Genomic DNA, 18,338 nt, shown 5'->3' on the forward strand with positions numbered 1-18,338 from the left:
TTTAAATTCATATATCTATGCATGTTGTATTCACAGGTATGTTTTCTTGTTATTTTTGCACCTCTGTTTGTATATTATTATAATCATACCCCGAAGGGGGTCGAAATTTCGACAATAAAAATCTCAAAAAACAAAACAAAAACACAGCAAAGCTGAATGTTGACTCTAGAAAATACTTGTCTGACAATGACGCAACTTATTTGTACGAGTATTCCATTTTTACGTTCGGAAATCTACATCATGATGTTGATTTCTCCCGATTGCCTTTCTTGAAACTAGTGGAGTTGTTCGTCAAGAACGCTCTGATCAAAGACTAGGTTCTTCTACGCACGCTACCCTCTATCTGCACTCCTCTGCATTTGACACGCAACTTAGCACCTGCTAGCAGCAGAGTCAATTAGAATCTAACTCTGATAGTGACCAACCCAACGACAAAACCGAAGTTGCTCATCCAAGCCGGCGCCAAGGGTGTTTGTGGAGGAACCCATACATATTTATACAGGTCTTACATAGGATGATCATACACACGGAATAAGGTGAGGGAAAAATTAGACCTTTTACTGAATGGATGTTTTAAGTTACCTTCATTTTATTATGGTTTAGGCGCTGCTAACTATACACAGCCCAGTCGCTGTACGTAGATACGTTTGCACAGCGTAGTAACAGCGTCTGGTCGGGCTAAGGCGCTCCTTGCCTTGTGTGCGTGTGAGCTTGTCGCAGTTAGGGTTTTCCTGAAAAACTCGGCTCACAACGGCGACATGAACAATGCCAGCGCTATGGGACTGGCATTAGCTAAATAAAACTGCATGCTGCAGACTAAATTACCTCAAGTAATGTGATGCATGACGACGTGTGTAACTTAAAGGCATAGATGTCTAATTAGGTGATCCGAGTATCCTCTCGGATCACCTTCTGTATCTGTACGGATTCTTTCTTCTTCTTTCTTTCTTTCTGGACAAAAGTTGTGTTTCGATTAGCTCAGAAAGTGTTCCTCCTATCAATTTCAAAATTATACCATATATGTATCGTATCCCAAAGTCGACAAATTTAATAAAATCATAGTGATCAGTCAACCGTGACGTCACTATGACGTCATTATATGAAAACACATTTTCATGCATATCTCATTAATGGAAAGGAATTTTTCAATGAAATTTACGTCACATATATTTCAAGTCAAGCGCATTCTACTCATATTATCAAAATTCACATTTATTATTAAAAAGTGCGCGTACGCGCGCGTTGAAATATTTTTATGCTCAAATCGAGCTCAATTTTTTTTTGCACACGTTTCAGACCATTTGGAGCATTTTTTGAAAAATTGAAAAAATTGGACGGACGCGTACGCGCGCGCACATATACGCACGCACAGCTCATATGCAATAGAAATTTCCCGTTTTTTCACACGGATCGAATGTCTGAAATGTCAAGGAATGTTTCTACCAAGTTTCAAGTCAATCCGACTCAATATGACGTCATACGGGCCCGTCAAAGTTGAAATTCCGCGCGCGCGTCAATGGCGATATACAGTGCAACAATGCCAAAAAACCGCCAATTTTAAATCCGATTTTACTCGTCAGGATGGACGGTGACCCCCCATTTTCTTTACATATTTTGAAAGCTGATGAGTTGTACATATCATTTCATGGGTTGGCGATACTGAAAAAATGATTAAAAGATATCAAATTTCTTAATAAAGTAAAAAAAGTAAATTTTCAAAATGACGTCATCAAATTTCAAGTTCACTCGAGCGTATCTCACTTATCCTTTGCCAATTTTCACACAAATTTCAGTATGTTGTAGCTTATTAAATGCTTTTTCATTGATATAATAACAGCATTTTGATTGGATGACGGCATCACCTCGTAAAAATGGATTCAAAGTAATCTTGTCAAATTTGACCAGTTTACGTGTTATCTCTATGGGAGTGCAGTTTTTCTGGAAATGAAAATTGACATGACTATATTTCTCGAGCACTATCTCACTTATGCTTCAGTGAATTTCTCCCAAATTTTAGTATGTTGTAGCTGAGACTTTGGGCTATCGTAAGTGTGCTCTTTATTTTTTCATACGACGTCGGCATCACGTCAAAAAATTTGGTTGAAATTAAAGCTTATCTTCGATGTATTGAGATATTTCTTCCTTTCTGCAACTTTCTTTGCAATAACTCAAGAAAGACAGCCCCTATCACCCCCATTTTTTGCACATGTGTAGTTTATGTTACGTACATTATTTCATAAAATAACAACTACTTGATCACACACCATCTTGGGTATGTAAATTAGGGTCAAAGGTCATAAATATTTCATCCTGTATCTTAGTAAATACATGTCTTATCTTTCCCATATTTTGCACGCGTAAAGACCATGTTACAAGGATCATTTCACAAAATAACCACTTTTTGCTCAGATGCCATCTTGGCTGTGCAAAGTGGGGTCAAAGGTCATATGTACTTCTTTCTTTATCTTCATTATGATGTGTTATCTCTATGGGAGGGAATTTGTCTAGATGTGAAAATTGACATGATTGTCTTTATCGACGACTAGCTCACTTACCCTTCGGTGAATTTCGTCCAGATTTTAGTATGTTGTAGCCAATTTAATACTCTTTAAGTTTTATTCATCAAAGTTTTAATCGGATGATGTCTTCACCTCGTGAAAATGGATATAATGTAACCTTGTCAAATTTAACCAGTTTACGTGTTATCTCTATGGGAGGGAATTTTTCTGGAAATGAAAATTGACATGACGGTCTTTATCGAGCACTAGCTCACTTACTCTTTGGTGAATTTCTCCCAGATTTTAGTATGTTGTAGCTGAGACTTTGAGCTGTCGTCAAATTTCTCTCTATTTTTTCATACGACGCCGAGATCACGTCAAAAAACTTGGTTGAAATCAAACTTATCTTCGATGTATTGAGATATTTCTTTCTTTCTGCAACTTTCTCCGCAATAACTCAAGAAAAACACCCCCTATCATCCCCATATTTTGCGCATGTTTAGTTCATGTCACGTACATTATTTCATAAAATAACAACTACTTGATCAGACGTCATCTTGGGTATGTAAATTAGGGTCAAAGGTCATAAATGTATCATCTTGTATCTTGGTGAATACATGTCTTATCTTTTCCATATTTTGCACACAAAAAGACCATGTTACAAGGATCATTTCACAAAATAACCACTTTTTGCTCAGATGCCATCTTGGCTGTGCAAAGTGGGGTCAAAGGTCATATGTACTTCTTTCTTTATCTTCGTTATTACGTGTTATCTCTATGGGAGGGAATTTTTGTAGATGTGAAAATTGACATGATTGTCTTTATCGAGCACTAGCTCACTTATGCTTCGGTGAATTTCTCCCAGATTTTAATAGGTTGTAGCTGAGACTTTGGGCTATCGAAAGTGTGCCCTCCATTTTTTGATACGATGCCGGGACCACGTCAAAAAATGTGGTTGAAATTAAAGCTTATCTTCGATGTATTGAGATACTTCTTTCTTTCTGCAACTTTCTTTACAATAACTCAAGTAAAACAGGCCTTATCACCCCCATATTTTGCACATGTTTAGTTCATGTCACGTACATTATTTCATAAAATAACAACTACTTGATCAGACGTCATCTTGGGTATGTAAATTAGGGTCAAAGGTCATAAATGTATCATCCTGTATCTTGGTGAATACATGTCCTATCTTTCCCATATTTTGCACACGTAAAGACCATGTTACAAGAATCATTTCACAAAATAACCACTTTTTGCTCAGATGCCATCTTGTCTGTGCAAATTGGGGTCAAAGGTCAAATATACTTCATTCTGTATCTTCGTTAGTGTATACGGAATTGTGTACCATAGATGTCAGGTCTGACTACCTTTTCTAAATGAGAATCCAAACATCACACGGCCAATGTCCACTAAACACAGATGAAACCGGTATGGTCATGCCTATTGGGATCAGGAGACTCAAATCGTTGATTTACGAACAGATCGGATCACCTAATTTGTCAGTGTTGACAAATTCCAAGTCTAGTTTACTATTTGCAGATGAAACAAAAACCCAGCATTGTGCTTTAAAATAGTTCTAGAATGTGAGTTACAGATAGAAATAACCACCGTAAAAATTTGAATTGGTAAAATTGATGTTAAATATTGTTAAATATTCAAAATGTGAACAATAGTTATAATAAAAATGTTTCCAGACTAAACCGTCTACAGTTTCGGTTTACTGAGAAAAATACAGATAGGGCCTATGCCCTATCTCCTTATAGTCTATAGAGAATGATCTATATTTTAGGCTTTATCGCGAAAATTGTATATGTTTGGATGTTTTGTGATACAACTGACCTACACATATGCATCAAATGAGATATCTCAATTTTTTTTAAAATCAATGCTCCCAAAGGTAAACTATGCCTTTAATAACTAAATTTTATACACAGCCCAGTCGCTCCACAGCGTACTAACAGCGTCTGATCGGGCTAAACTATTAACTTAATTATCAGTGATTATTGCAATTAACATTGCCAAGTGCACACAAAAATAATTAATACTGTTACCAGTTCGAGAGTTGCTCATCACTACTCATTTCAACCATTTAATTGTTTGCATATGTGCATATGCCTGATGGAGGCGCACATTCTGTTGACTTTGGAACAGCAAATGTAATTTAATAAATTGTCACCATCGGGGTATGCTGGCTTCTGCAATGTTTTCTGTACATCACTCATCAGTTGCAACTTGTAGTCCCGGCACGGCCCCGTCTTTAGAATCTCAACTTGACGGGTTGGGTTTTGCTATGGAACTTCACATCAAATGCAAGTAATCACCTAGAGGTTTGGTTAAAGTCAAATGCAAATTTGGGCTTGATTCATCAAAGTTGCAGTTGAAATTTGCATACAGAGTCAAATTATCTTTTCTGCAACAGACCTGCATGTAAATGCAATGTTACAAATGATTTGGGGGACTTGAGTGTTTGATTTTTCAGTTTACTCAATGGTTTTAATGTCTCCACATCGTCAAACGTAAAATCTGGTGGTTCCATACATGCATATGTTTTATGATTGTTCATCTATGTTCTCCCCTCAAACATCATTGTGAAATCATTTTGTTTCATACAGCAGAGAAGGCTGCTCAAAAATGGAGGGAGATATGTTCTGGGAGGACTACGACGAGGTAATGGAGGACTACCTGCCCACCCTGGAGGACCTACAGGCCATGGGTCTGGATATCGAGGACCTGCAGGATCTGCCAGACGAGGATCTCTACCAGCTCCTTCAGGAGTACATGATGGGGGAGTACGAGGCCGACTACAGGGCTGGCATGGAGGCGCCACTCGACGACGCGTTCTCCCTCACACAGCACATCCAGGAGTGCAGCTGGCCCGTGGCCCGCCAGGGGCTAGATATGATGGTACCGTTACTGCTCCTGTGTGGGAGTCTCAGAGTGTCGGCCTTGCTTGGTAAGGATAAGCAAGGATGAGAAGCTTTAATAAGACATTTCAGACATGTTGGATAAGAAGAGATAGAGGATAGCATGTGAAAGAATCTCATGGAAGAAAATTAGGCACTTAACATTGTCTTCATTTCGCTATACATTTGCATGCTTGAATCAATTTCTTTTCCAGAAGATCGATAACACATTGTAGATGATAAATGGACTTTTCTTAAAGTGTGAAGCAATGATTACAATAATGGATTTTTTTTTTTTTTTAATGAAATCAATGTAAATGGGAAATGAAGAGCAAAGTCAAATAAAACAATAGGAACTTGCTGAATATCATGTCCACTATTAAACTTATAACACACAAGTTTAATGTTTACAGTTGTATGGGACAAGGTATTTGTACGTACAGTGTAATGAAATATGAATGGTTGTTATTCATATTCTCTGCTAGATATTCCGATGAATCTTCTCCAAATTGTCTGTGCTGCCTCTGGACTGTTCTTGCTCTGGAATACCTTTGGGATTCTCACGGCTTACATTGTGGGTGTCTCACTTCTGTCGTACATCCTGCTCTTGTGGCTGAGCTACAAAGGGCTGAAACATAAAGGGCCGATAACAGGGGTGGCGTGCATTGCAACACTCATTTTATGGTAAGAGCATGGTTGTGGTTTTGTTTATTTCCTGTCTTTAAACCCAATACAGCATCATGTATCACATTGAAAGTAATCATAACAATTAATTTATGATATGGACATTGGAATTGCATGAATTCCCATTAATAGAGGGTCTGTTATAAGAGAAATGGCTTGTAAAATAAAATGCAAGCAATTGTGTAGCTGAGGATTGCAAGGTATGTAATTATATTTTAGCTCATGCAAGCCGAAAATCAGTGAGGTCAGGTAGTTAAATTTTTGCCATTATATTTTACTTTTGAAATCTTTGTGTATGCGGTATGAATACCAGGCTCATATGTTACCGGTAAACCCTTCATACATTGCCAGAGAACACATGTAAGGAAATTTCCAGCGATGTGGTACTGAAATCAGATACAACTTGTCTCTCTGTTATCTACCAGGGAATTGTGCCTGGCTGACCCCAGGGACTGGCATAGAATCAGAGGTGAGAATATTGCTTATTTGAAACACCATACTGTAATTATGAATGAGGAAAGTGTCTGTCTGTGTATTAAGTTGTATTCTCTTTCTCTTATGCAGAGAAGTAGAAGAGTACATGTAGACATACCCTTGGAAAAGATATATTCAGAGGAGAATTTTTGTTGTCTATATGAGCCATGTGAGGATTGCATTTTGAATGAAGCAGCTAATGTCCTATTCACAGCCAAGAATTGTGTAAACTTAAAACTTATTTGTAGGAACAGTGTCCATGTCAATATGTATAATAACCTGATATCCACAGTCATCTCAAACAGCTGGTTTTAGAATGCCTAGGAGTCATTTCTTTCCAGCAATTTCGTTTTAGCAACAAGTGATAAAGAATAATAGATAGTGAAATTTGCTCAGTTGAGCAGAAATCCTGAAACCAGAGTACGTGTCCAAGTAAAAAGCGGAAATAAAATCAAAGTATTCTCACAATGTGAGACCGCAGTCCTTACATCGGCTAGATACCAAAGTCACATACCCCATGCAATTTTTTTTTTCATGCACCCTTTATTGCAACTTCACAATGTAGATTGGGCGAGCTTTGCATTCGATTAACCCTAGTCTCTAAATCCTCTTTTTGTATTGCATTTGTAGAGCTTCAGTACAAATGGTAATAGTATTCACTCTCTATAAATGGATCACAGTGGATACTAGTTTGACAGACAATTTGCCAGTTTCAAGCAAAGAGTAATCCTCCCAAGTGTGTGTGAAATTTATGGGACTTAGGATGACATTCAAAAATTTGCAAAGGGAGCCCATGAGTTTTCAAAATGGGAAATAATCATTGTTAATGGCTCATAGTATACATGAGAGAGTTATATTTTTAAAGATAAATGTTGAGATATTGCATAAGAATTCAAATATTCCATGATTTGCACCTTGTGGGAGAAAAAATGCAAGTTGTTGATTTTGCCATTGTGAACCACAGCAGTGGAAAGAAAAGTAAATACAAGCTTGTATGATTATGAGTAAAATCAGCAATTTTGTACAATGGAGAAATATATTACTTTCTGTTACAGGAAGCAGTATTTTGGCAAGTTTTGCAAATATCAGTCAACCCACATCATTGTACAAGGATTAAAAAAATGGAAATAGTTTGTGTGGTACACCTATAGTTATTTCTTTTGCCTCCATTCTTTGCTACCCTGTTATATACATGTATATTATGCATATAATTTTTTTCATTAATTTTCTGCCTTCATGATCGTAAAATTTAAAAGAAGGTATGCCTAGGTTATTCTTTGAACATTACTGACTATAAAGATAAATTGTTCCTACACAATTCCTCTGAGTTTGGTATCATTTATTTGTTAGTACCGGGGTACTTTGGTCCACAAGCAGTGTTTGTAGCCACTGACAGAGCTACCCTACTGAAACAAAACAGATAAATAAAGAATCTTTCTAAATGTAAAGAACATTCCATCTATGTTGAAACACATGGTACTTCCAATCTGGCAAAAACTTTGTTTATCCTCTTCTTTCTTTCTATCTTGTGCAGGTGCTCAAATGATTCTTGTAATGAAAGTAATATCTCTGGGATTCGACCTAGACCATGGGGTTGTGCCTGCCATGATCGGCCTTCAAGAATACCTAGGCTACACCTTCTGTGTAGGGACTGTTCTCTTTGGTCCATGGGTCAGTTTCAACAGCTACAAGTCCATGCTGCAACCAAACCCTCTGGTAAATAATTACTTTGTCACATGTTCCTTTGTTTTTCTTGTGGATTGATTGATTGATTGATTGATTGATTGATTGATTGATTGATGGATGGATGGATGGATGGATGGATGGATGGATGGATGGATGGATGGATGGATGGATTGATTCTTTGATCAATCAATCAATTTATTTTGTTTATGTTTATGTGTATGTTTAGTAAATGCTTGTTTTGTTATTTATGTTTGTGTGTTTGGAGGTTGATACATTGTTTGTGAATGTTGTAGGACGAACTGTCCCAGTCTACATAGGTTTCAGCATGCTTTTTCTTTGTCTTTCTTTTCCTCAAGGCATTTACTTACTTGTAGAAACAACACCCAGTATATTAGTGATATCATTCTCTCAGTTATTGTCTGTGCTGTGCGCCATGTTTTATGCATAAAGTCAGTTAAAGTGATGGCACGTTAGATACATCTGTACCATAGGAACAATACTACACCAGTCACAAAGATATGACCCATATTGCATGCCTTTGGGAATCACCATTTTTTGCACAACTTTTGTGCACATATTTTTACATACCTTTCAGTTCATGATGCTGTGGTTAGAAAAATTAAATTCTTCAATAATTTGTGATTCCTTGTCCATCATTTAGTATCTCAATTCATTCATCCATTCACTCATCACTCATTCTTCATATTGTGATAGTATTTATTGTAATGATATATTTCATGATCCAGTAATAGTGAGTTTAATGAATGAAGTACAAGTGTGGGATGTAAGCCATCAATTGCTCATACCCAGTAATGATGAAGTTAGCTACTCATATGATATGTGTTTGTAGGTTGTTCACTTATTATGGTATGTGTCATATATTGTAATGCATTTTGATTTGCTGCAATACAGATTGGGGGCATCCATGTAGGGAGTAATTTTGTGATGGCAGATTGCAGAGAGTAATATGCAGGATGAGGTTGTTTTTTTTAAGTAATGAAAATTTTTTGTTCCAAGACTGACTGAATTTGTAATTTGTATTCTGTCCATTTTCATTCTTGTCAATCCATGCAGAGCTTCATGTGGATTCTCCGTGTTATTGTCAACTTTTTTCTGGCTCTCGTGTGCCTGAATGTCTCAGTCTGCATAGCCCCATTTCTCTTTGTCCAGTATAAATCTAAGTGAGTATGCAATAAAAACTGATTAAAATGAGAAATAACTATGTTGTAGTATTTAAGCTTTCGGGGAGCGTGTGCAAGATGCTCCTACAGATTCAGATGGAAGATTTTATACAGTGATATATCACATTATAGAGAAGTAGGTGAGGGCATTGAGTCACCAACATTTATCTATACAGCAGTTGTGGAAATAGGACAAGATCAGCAAATCGCCAAATTGGCAGTACATGTGGAATGTTACATTAATGGTCATCCTCTTTTATCCCAAAAGCTGACATAGCCAGTTTGTGTTCATTTTCGTGTACATGCTTGCATGGTAGTGGTCATCTTCTGAAACATTGGTGTGGATTTTAGATGAGTTAGATTCATATGCAACAAGTCCCTTTCATCTGTGTTTATTAATACTCTCTTCAGGTAATCTGATTGATATTTATGAAGTCAGTGATTCATTTGTCAACTTAATTTTCCATCGCCTAATAGCACCAAATGGATTTCTGTTCAGCAAAGTAGTTAATAGTGTTACTGCTTCACAAGATTATCACATCAATGTATATACCTATTTCTAGGCGTGCACTTATCCATTGTTAGATACCTGCAGTAGATAATTTTCATGTAGTCCTAATCATGTTGTTTTCCTTTGATTCCTTTCTACTGACAGATGGCTCAGTGCATATGGCGACGCAGCATCATTTCGGTACAGTCACTACTTTGTGAGCTACTTTTCGTCGGCTTCTAGTGTACTGGCGGGATACGGTGCTGTGTCACAATCAGACGGATCTGTCAAATGGTAACGCTGTGATTCTACACACTCTTTAACCTGTTGAGGATGAGTCCCGAGTATTACTAGGGCAGGTGTCTATTGGAAAGACATGTTGTAGCAAAATCAACAAGTCAATGTACTTGAGAAGAAGTGCATCCCAGTCACAGTTGACCAGTTCTCAGTACATTTGTTAACAAGATGGCAACAATTGGGGTTCTCAAGTTTACAGTATAGCAGCCCAGAGATGATTTAGAACTTGTTGAAGTTATCCAGGGATGTGAGAGTTCAGAGTTTAATCTGACCTCAAACTTTTTTTTTACTATACTCGAAACCCACCTCCAGACTTTTTTTTTTTTTTTTTTTTTGCAATTCACATGCATTGAATTGTTCACAATTCAGTGCACTTGAAACTCCCCTAAAGTTTCTGGGGTTTTTTTCAGATTTTTTAGATCTTCATTTGCTGCCCACCAGGGTACATTCTAAAACCATAATAGGGCCCATCAGTGAATATGTGCATCAAAGTGGTCTCATTGATAGCGCTTGACGCCAGTTGAGATTCTTCAGCTGTGTATCTACTTAGAAAGAGATCAGTGATAAAGTTATACACTATTCATTGCAGGGGTTTCCAAATAATTTGAATAGGGCCATCTTTAGAGTAGATTTTCTTATTTTGTTGTAATATATATACCCCCTTTAATGTGAACACATACAATTGTACACTCACTTGATTTTGCTCTCTCTGTCCCTCACTCGTTCTATCTATCTGTCTGTCTATCTATCTATCTATCTATCTATCCATCTATCCATGCATCCATCAATCTATCCATCCATCTATCTGTGTATATGTCTATCTATCTCTTAAATATCTCTGCTACTCCCCCTTTTCTGTCCTATACATCTTGCATACAGGGAGTTTTCTGTTGCTAAGCCATGGCACATAGAACTGCCGAGGTCTCTAGTGGACGTTGTCACAAACTGGAATATACCTATGCACTATTGGCTGAAGAATTGTGAGTATATCTGTGCCATACCCCGTAACCCGTAGCTATAAATGATTTATATCGCACAGTAGTGTTATCCACTAAACTGTGATGAAACATGTTGAAGCATTAGCAATGAGGAAAATGTTGAGGCATGAGCAATGATGAAACATAAGCACAGACAATACCGTATTGTGTATGGTTTCTACGACAGTATTTGATAGCATCCCAAAGAGTCTCATGGTAATATCATACAGTGGCGCTCACGTCCAAGTTGACACAGCGTGTAGACGCGTTTCAAACGCATCCAGACGCGTTTCATACTAGTTTGCCGACAAAGAGACAAACGCGTTCGGCGCCGAACGCGCTTGTCTCTTTAGTCGCCGCGGCGATGATAGATATTTTTTCTTACAAATGCTCACGGAAACTTGATTACTGCCATCTGCGGCAAAAGAAAATTATTTGCAGACACGGGCGTAACACATGGCTACGACATAATGTGCATGTAAGTTACGCAAATGCAGAATGACGGAGCCGATGTATACATGTCTGCAGAACATCAATAAACGCGTTCAAACGCGCTTAGCCCATCGACGTACCTTGTACGTTCGTACCTGTGAGGATCCATTAGCACTGACTGCGGCCCGTATACTACTGTATACACGCGAAGGGCATTCTTCACTACTAGTTGTGTATGTGCATGTACGCCATGGAAAAACTGCCTGCGTCATTCCCACTAGGCAGGAGGGTTGATGCGTGTACACTCATGTGAATATACAGTAGTTTATTTCAATGCAGCACCATTTTACGTGAATTTTATAAGGAAAGTAATTAACTGTGAATAAATCATGAAAGAAATATCTTGCTTGTGTGTAAATTATTCATATATCCTCTTTATTTCAACCCATTTGTTTCCACATCTTACCCACATGCCAATCGAAGCGTCCACAAAGTCCTCGAGCCCCCCCCCCCCCATGGCTCTGGGACATTCTATTCAATCACGGGGTTTTTATTTCGCAACGCTGTCAAATAACTCTCATGAAAGCAAGTTTTTACAACGGCTGATCTATTTTATGAATGTATCGTAATCTACTTATGTTAAGATAAACTACTTCAAACTTGTAGAGACATTAAAAAAAACAATGATTTGTCATACAATAGTGATACGTTCAACTACTAGTACTCATTCACCCTGTGCTGAAATCCACATGTCTGCAGCTCCGAACGTACGTGTCATCCCTGTCGCTCAAACTTCGATCGCCGTGCTTTAGCACGTGGTGTGTACTTTGTGTACGTCGCACAGTCACCTTACACGTACCTCCCTATAGGCGGCCCTGTTGATGATGATGCACTGTAGTATCATGTAGTCACGGTCGGTGTACCGTGTTTTGGGGAAACTGCATCGACACGTGCACACGTACACAGTACTAGTATTCAGTACAGCAAGTACTGGTCTGCTGTACGTGGCGTGGTATGAATGAATCGGACGTAAGAAGTCGAACATTCAAGAGCTAAAAAAAAGAATGAAAAAAAAATGGCGAAATCAAACTCCACTAAAATGGTCTTGACACTGTAATGGATATTCCAATTTTATTCTTGGCTGAGTTTTGAGAAGAAATTCGTCACTTTCAGCTTAAGTTTTCCTCGCGCGAGATCAGGAATGGGATCGGTGAATTAGTTACTCATACAACGTGTGTGTACTGTGTAACGTAACGTTTAATAGAGCTGCCCAGAAGTGGATGTGAGACTGGCAAAAGAACATTCGGAAGGGGAAATGTACCGAGTTCACGCAGAAAAAAAGAAAAATTCCACGATGCCATGACGGTGCCAGCAGACTGGGGAATGGGGAAAGGTGGAGAGGGAGGGGGAGAGCGAGACCAATCAACAGAAGAAACCGCGCGTACTGGCGCATTCTGGGAGGTCATGAACTGTCTGGGATGTTGGAGATGAACAGGGAAAGAATGTTTAATTAAAGATAGCTCAAGTCGAAGCCCCAGGGCGAAGACCCAGGATTACAAATGTGATGATTTTATATTTCTTTCATTTAAGCTCCGTAAAATCACTCTCCTGCGATATTTGATGAGTTTAATTTAGGTGTTAGAGCGTCAAATTTTTAATGAGATTGTATGTGTATATACAATAGGCCTACTAAATGCCTATAGGCCCCATTGATTTAACAGTCTGTAAAACACAAATGTGACTACCAGTGACAATAAAAAAGACTTGTATTTGGTTTCTCGCCCTTTTTTGTCTTCATCCTAACACTTCCAAGTTCATATGAGATTTCTGATGTTTTTACTCCAGCCAACAGTCTAAAATAAATTGCTGAAATATTGTCTAAATGCATTTGAAATATTTGTCAAATTTAGAGGATGCAAATCTATGTGGATGATCCTCCATATTGATTTGTACCCTCTAAATTTGACATTTCAAATGAATATAGTAGGCAAATTCTCAAGCTTTGTGAATCATGAAATTTTTGGCAACCATCCATTTGAACTTCAGGCATGAAAAGTTCCTAAGTATCAGCAAAAACAACTCAACAGATCAGAGATAAACTTCCTTCGAATTGAGAAGTATAAACACGCAGATTTGCTGGTGAGACCACAAGAAGCTTCAGCTTTGTTTTGAGATTTCACAATTGTGTTGTCGAAGTTCTCACAAACTCAAGGATCAGCCCTCCCTGTCGACTCCAACATGTAGCTCCCCCAACGTGCATGGTTGAATGCATGGCGTCTCGATGTCACCGTCTATAGGTACCCGAGGCTGCTTTGTATTTGTCTTGGAATATTGATTCATTTCTTGCCATGACATGAGTGTAGTAATCTTTTTGCATGGCTATGTAAAAATTGTGACACTCGATTCGTCTTTTTGATGTTTTTCTTTCAGTCCAAAAGGAAGACAAAATAGTATCATGACGTTTGCAATTGTTCAAAAGGTCTGCTATTGACAACTCACAGACTACAGTAATCACTATGGGGCTGCTAGGCCCTCCCTCCAGCCAGCCCTGTCACCGTACGCGCGAGCAAATTCCTCTGCCGTATTGTTTGCCAGCCAGCTGTCGGAATGTGCTTTGAAGTTACATGGCAGCCTGGCCTGCATGGCTGTACTGTTGTTTTATTCTTGTATTTGAACATGTCGTTTCACCTGACAAAAACACGGAAATCGGGAAGGTGTAGGGGAGAGGTTTTTGTTGGGTTGTAATGTGTGTGTGTATTTTTTTTTCCTCGTATTTTTCTTTTTGCATATATATATATATATATATATTTTTTTTTTTTCCTTTGGGGGGGGGGGGGACCGAGGCCAGAGTGGGGAAAGATCAGAGTGAAATGAGTGCTAGTTTCTTGTCTGGATTATTGACTGAAGAAAAAATTGATTGTTCCTTTAGTGCTGAAATTTGTTATCTGTTTAAATCTTCTGAAGGAATAAAAAGACTTGCAGTAGTAACTCACTTGACTGGCAAGTCAAGAAAGAGGACATGAGTTAAGTTGATACTGTAGGCCAGGCTTTGATAGTGATAGTCTGATACACAAATATGTAATGTCACACGGCATGATTAATAGGATTACAATGTATTGACGGAAGAAAGATTAAGATAGATTGGTTGTTCTTTTAGTGCTGAAGCTTTTATCAACACTGCATATTAAGCTGATTATCATGTATTCTGTTTGCAGCTTCTAAAGGAATAAAAACACTTGACTAGTACGTCACTAGTTTAGACTCAAGGGCTTTTTACACTTGTAAATTTTTGCTTAGCCCCGGACTATCGGTGGGGCTAAGGGGGGGCCTTAGCCCCACCGATAGTACGGGACTATCCTTAGCCCACTTTCTGTTTACACTCGTTTTTGCCAAAGTGGGCTAGCCCCACCGATAGTACGGTACTATCTGGCCCTGCAAAATAGCAGGGGTTAGCACCGCAATTGCGGTGCTAGCACCGCAATTGCGGTGCCAAGCAAGTGAGTGTAAACAGAACGAAAAAATAATCCTGGGCTAAGCGACGGAGACGAAGTGCGACCCTCACTGACCAATCAGAAACGAGGTAATCAAGTGCTGCCGGTGCGTGCGTGTACGTGTACAGTACACAGCGTAATTATGAATATTCATGTGGTTTGGAAAGTCCGGGGCTAAGAAAGACGAGTGTAAAAAGGTCAGTTTTCTCCTTAGCCCCGGACAAGAGATAGTACGGGACTAATTGGCGAGTGTAAAAAGCTGAAAAAATTGGTACGGGACTAACGATAGTCCTGGGTCAGAGAAAGTCCGGGGTTAAGAAACACAAGTGTAAAAAGCCCTATAGAGACTTCACTTTGCATATATATATTTTTTTTAATTTGTAGACAGGAGTGTAAACATCTCAGTCGTGTAAACAGCAGTGTAAACAACCCTCTTTATCATCGCCATAATTAACCTTGGAGATTTACACATTACGCAATACTCTTCAAACATTATCACTGTGGCAACCTAAACTGTCATTTTGGCAACCTAAAAAGCTCTACAGGTTGCCCGGCTGGCAACCAAGGAAAAAAGTTAAGTGAGAGCCCTGGTTCCAACGCAATATTATTGCGTTCCCTCGCAATAATTATTGCGTTCCCTCGCAATAATTATTGCGTTCCCTCGCTATAAAATTGCGACAAGTTCACCTTCACAGACACGTGGGTTGAGTGAATGCAGTATTAGTAGAGCACATCATTGAGAGTTTGAGGAAAATCGGACAGTCCGTTCAAAAGGTATGAATTTTTGAAGTTTCTGCTCACTCAAGGCTAGATGAGAAGACTACTTTAGCTCGTGATGTCACATGAGTGCAACGATATAAAGAAAGAATAAAGACAATTCAACATATTTTCACTTTTCTCGCATAACAAAAGAATGACTTGACTGCTCTCTTTCAGAAGGCAGGAGGAATAATATCACCCTGAACATATGTCAGCAATAAGTCGAAGAAATGTGAACCTTATTAAAAAGGAAAGTTTTGTGAAATTCTCTTTTTATTTTCTACGGTTGTACGCATTGTGGCATCATACACTGTAGAAGTCATCTCATCTAGCAGTGACTACGCAGATACTTTAAAAATTCATAACTTTTGAACGGGTTGTCCGATTTTCCCCCAAACTTTCACTGATGTGTTCTACTAGTATTGCTGCATTCACTCAATCCACATGTATGATAGGTTGCAGCTCGTTATTCCGAAGGTTCGTTATTCCGAATGAAGACTCGTCATTCATACAAAAATTCAACACGCGAACGGTGACAAACAGATAATAAGCTATGACGTAGATCCGTAATTTGCATACCGCCAATCACGCGCCGCAGATGCTACGTTGAGCTATGAAATATAAATAGTGATAAAGACGCGCGCACTTATTGTCACGTCATAAATTTGCATACGCGCTACGTCACGATCACGCGTTGACCCGATGCGACCTCGTAAGGCCAATGGCCATATGGAAAACTTTCGCACGATTTCGCGCATTTAGGGTTGACAGACCAGAGTGCACGTAGTCGCCGAGAGCCAACAGCCGAGTGCACTCGAGCATAATATGGGAAGGGGCGGACTCGTCCATTGTACGGGAATCGGGAGAACCGTGCGTGTGCTTACTGGAGGGACAGAATGCATGAACATGGAAGCCATTCTTTTTTATCTGACAGCTAATAATGAAATGATATTAGTATTTTTAGTACCGGGAATCTAGATTTCCTACAACGGCATTTCCATTTCACCACACAAGTTGATCATTCACGAGCACACACACCAACGCGTACAGTATCTACATAATGGGTTCATCCACCCCTGTTGATTTAATGGGACTGAACCATGGTCTGTTCAAGCACGGCTTGTTGCAACCTCAAGTCATCTCTGCAGAGCAAAATACGCATGATGATCCTTGAATTTGGCAATATTTAGCTCTGAAAGAAGTGGTAATACACTCTGCAGGATTGTCAGAATATTAATAAAGACTAATCTGTTATAATGTGGACGAAAGACGATTCAAAAGGCATGATATCCAGCGAAAATTGTGAATAACTTGAACTCTCCCGCCTTCGTTTCACAGCACAAACACAATTGTTTGTTACGCACACTCGTCCGTTGTCCGTAAGCATTAGGGGAATTGTGTACAATGGACAGCACAAAAGCTCGCACGCTTTAGCAAAGTCACAAGCAGTTTTGTAAAACATGCTTTGATTTGACAAGAAAAGTGCCCTAATTTCTCTCTGACCAATCAAAGCAAGTTATACATCACTGAAGAGCCCAAACATTCTACTTCATTTTGAAGTGCGAGGGTAAGCAATTCCACTAAGCTTCCGTGGTACAGCCTGTGATTTATATGGGCATGTCCGAAAATTATGGCTTATTTTGGGTACTCCGCCATAGACAAACTCAAGATTTGGTGATTTGAAGCAGAATTTCAGAGGAAAAGTGCCCTAATTTCCCCAAACCTATTTTTGGGGGAAATACACGGAGTAGAAAGAGGGTACATTCTAGTTTCATTTGGAGTGCGAGGGTTTTGAATTCATAGCCATGTTTTTTGTGCAGAGCTATTTTTGTCCCAAAGGAGGGGGATATGACGCGTCTTTTCACGTGTTATAAGCACCGGTGCTCTCGCTCCGGAGCAAATGCGCGCAAGTTTTCCATATGATTTAGCCAATCAGCGTAGCGTTTTCAAGTGAGAAGCACGCACAGTAGTTAAGGACTCGCAAATTGCTTTACGTGTAACGGTGTACGTACAATGCGTGTATGAACACGATGGTACTGGTGGGTTATTCACTCGGACTAAACTGACATGGTTTATGAATATCGAAAAGGTACCGATGGCGAAGTTTCACGAAATTCCCCAAACTCAGTATAAATACAACTGTACATACGAGTATTTGCTGCAACCAGGGAGGTGGCACCTCCCCTGCTGCAACTCACTAAAAACAACAGATATGGCAGTAAGATAGCCCTTCCAAAATGGCCTTCAGGCTCACAGTTAACTCACTTGTCAATGTAAAATTGTGTGAATGTCGTAGAGGTGATTGCGTTTGAGTGAGAAATGACACCTAATTTTCAACTCGAAAGGTACCGATGTAAATTTTTCACAAAATTCTACAAATCAGGTATGTAGAGCAAGCTTGTAATCTAGATTTTCATAAAAACCAGGTGCATTTAAGCAAAAAGACATTCTGGGAGGTATGAG

The 18,338-nt window shown here is 39.0% G+C and overlaps 1 protein-coding gene across 1 annotated transcript in view; it reads left to right on the forward strand.

Moving 5' to 3' along the window:
• Positions 1-422: 422 nt before the first annotated feature.
• Positions 423-18,338, forward strand: part of LOC140241998 (protein-serine O-palmitoleoyltransferase porcupine-like) — a 30,221-nt gene continuing 12,305 nt past the window's right edge. Inside the window, exons 1-8 of the mRNA XM_072321745.1 lie at positions 423-536; positions 5,114-5,454; positions 5,890-6,088; positions 6,514-6,557; positions 8,097-8,278; positions 9,323-9,429; positions 10,085-10,213; positions 11,096-11,196. Of these exons, the coding sequence (XP_072177846.1) occupies positions 5,133-5,454; positions 5,890-6,088; positions 6,514-6,557; positions 8,097-8,278; positions 9,323-9,429; positions 10,085-10,213; positions 11,096-11,196 (1,084 nt within the window). The 5' untranslated portion in view covers positions 423-536; positions 5,114-5,132. The remainder of the gene's footprint in view (positions 537-5,113; positions 5,455-5,889; positions 6,089-6,513; positions 6,558-8,096; positions 8,279-9,322; positions 9,430-10,084; positions 10,214-11,095; positions 11,197-18,338) is intronic.

This window comes from Diadema setosum, chromosome 2, assembly GCF_964275005.1.
Source record: "Diadema setosum chromosome 2, eeDiaSeto1, whole genome shotgun sequence".
NCBI lineage: Eukaryota > Metazoa > Echinodermata > Echinoidea > Diadematoida > Diadematidae > Diadema > Diadema setosum.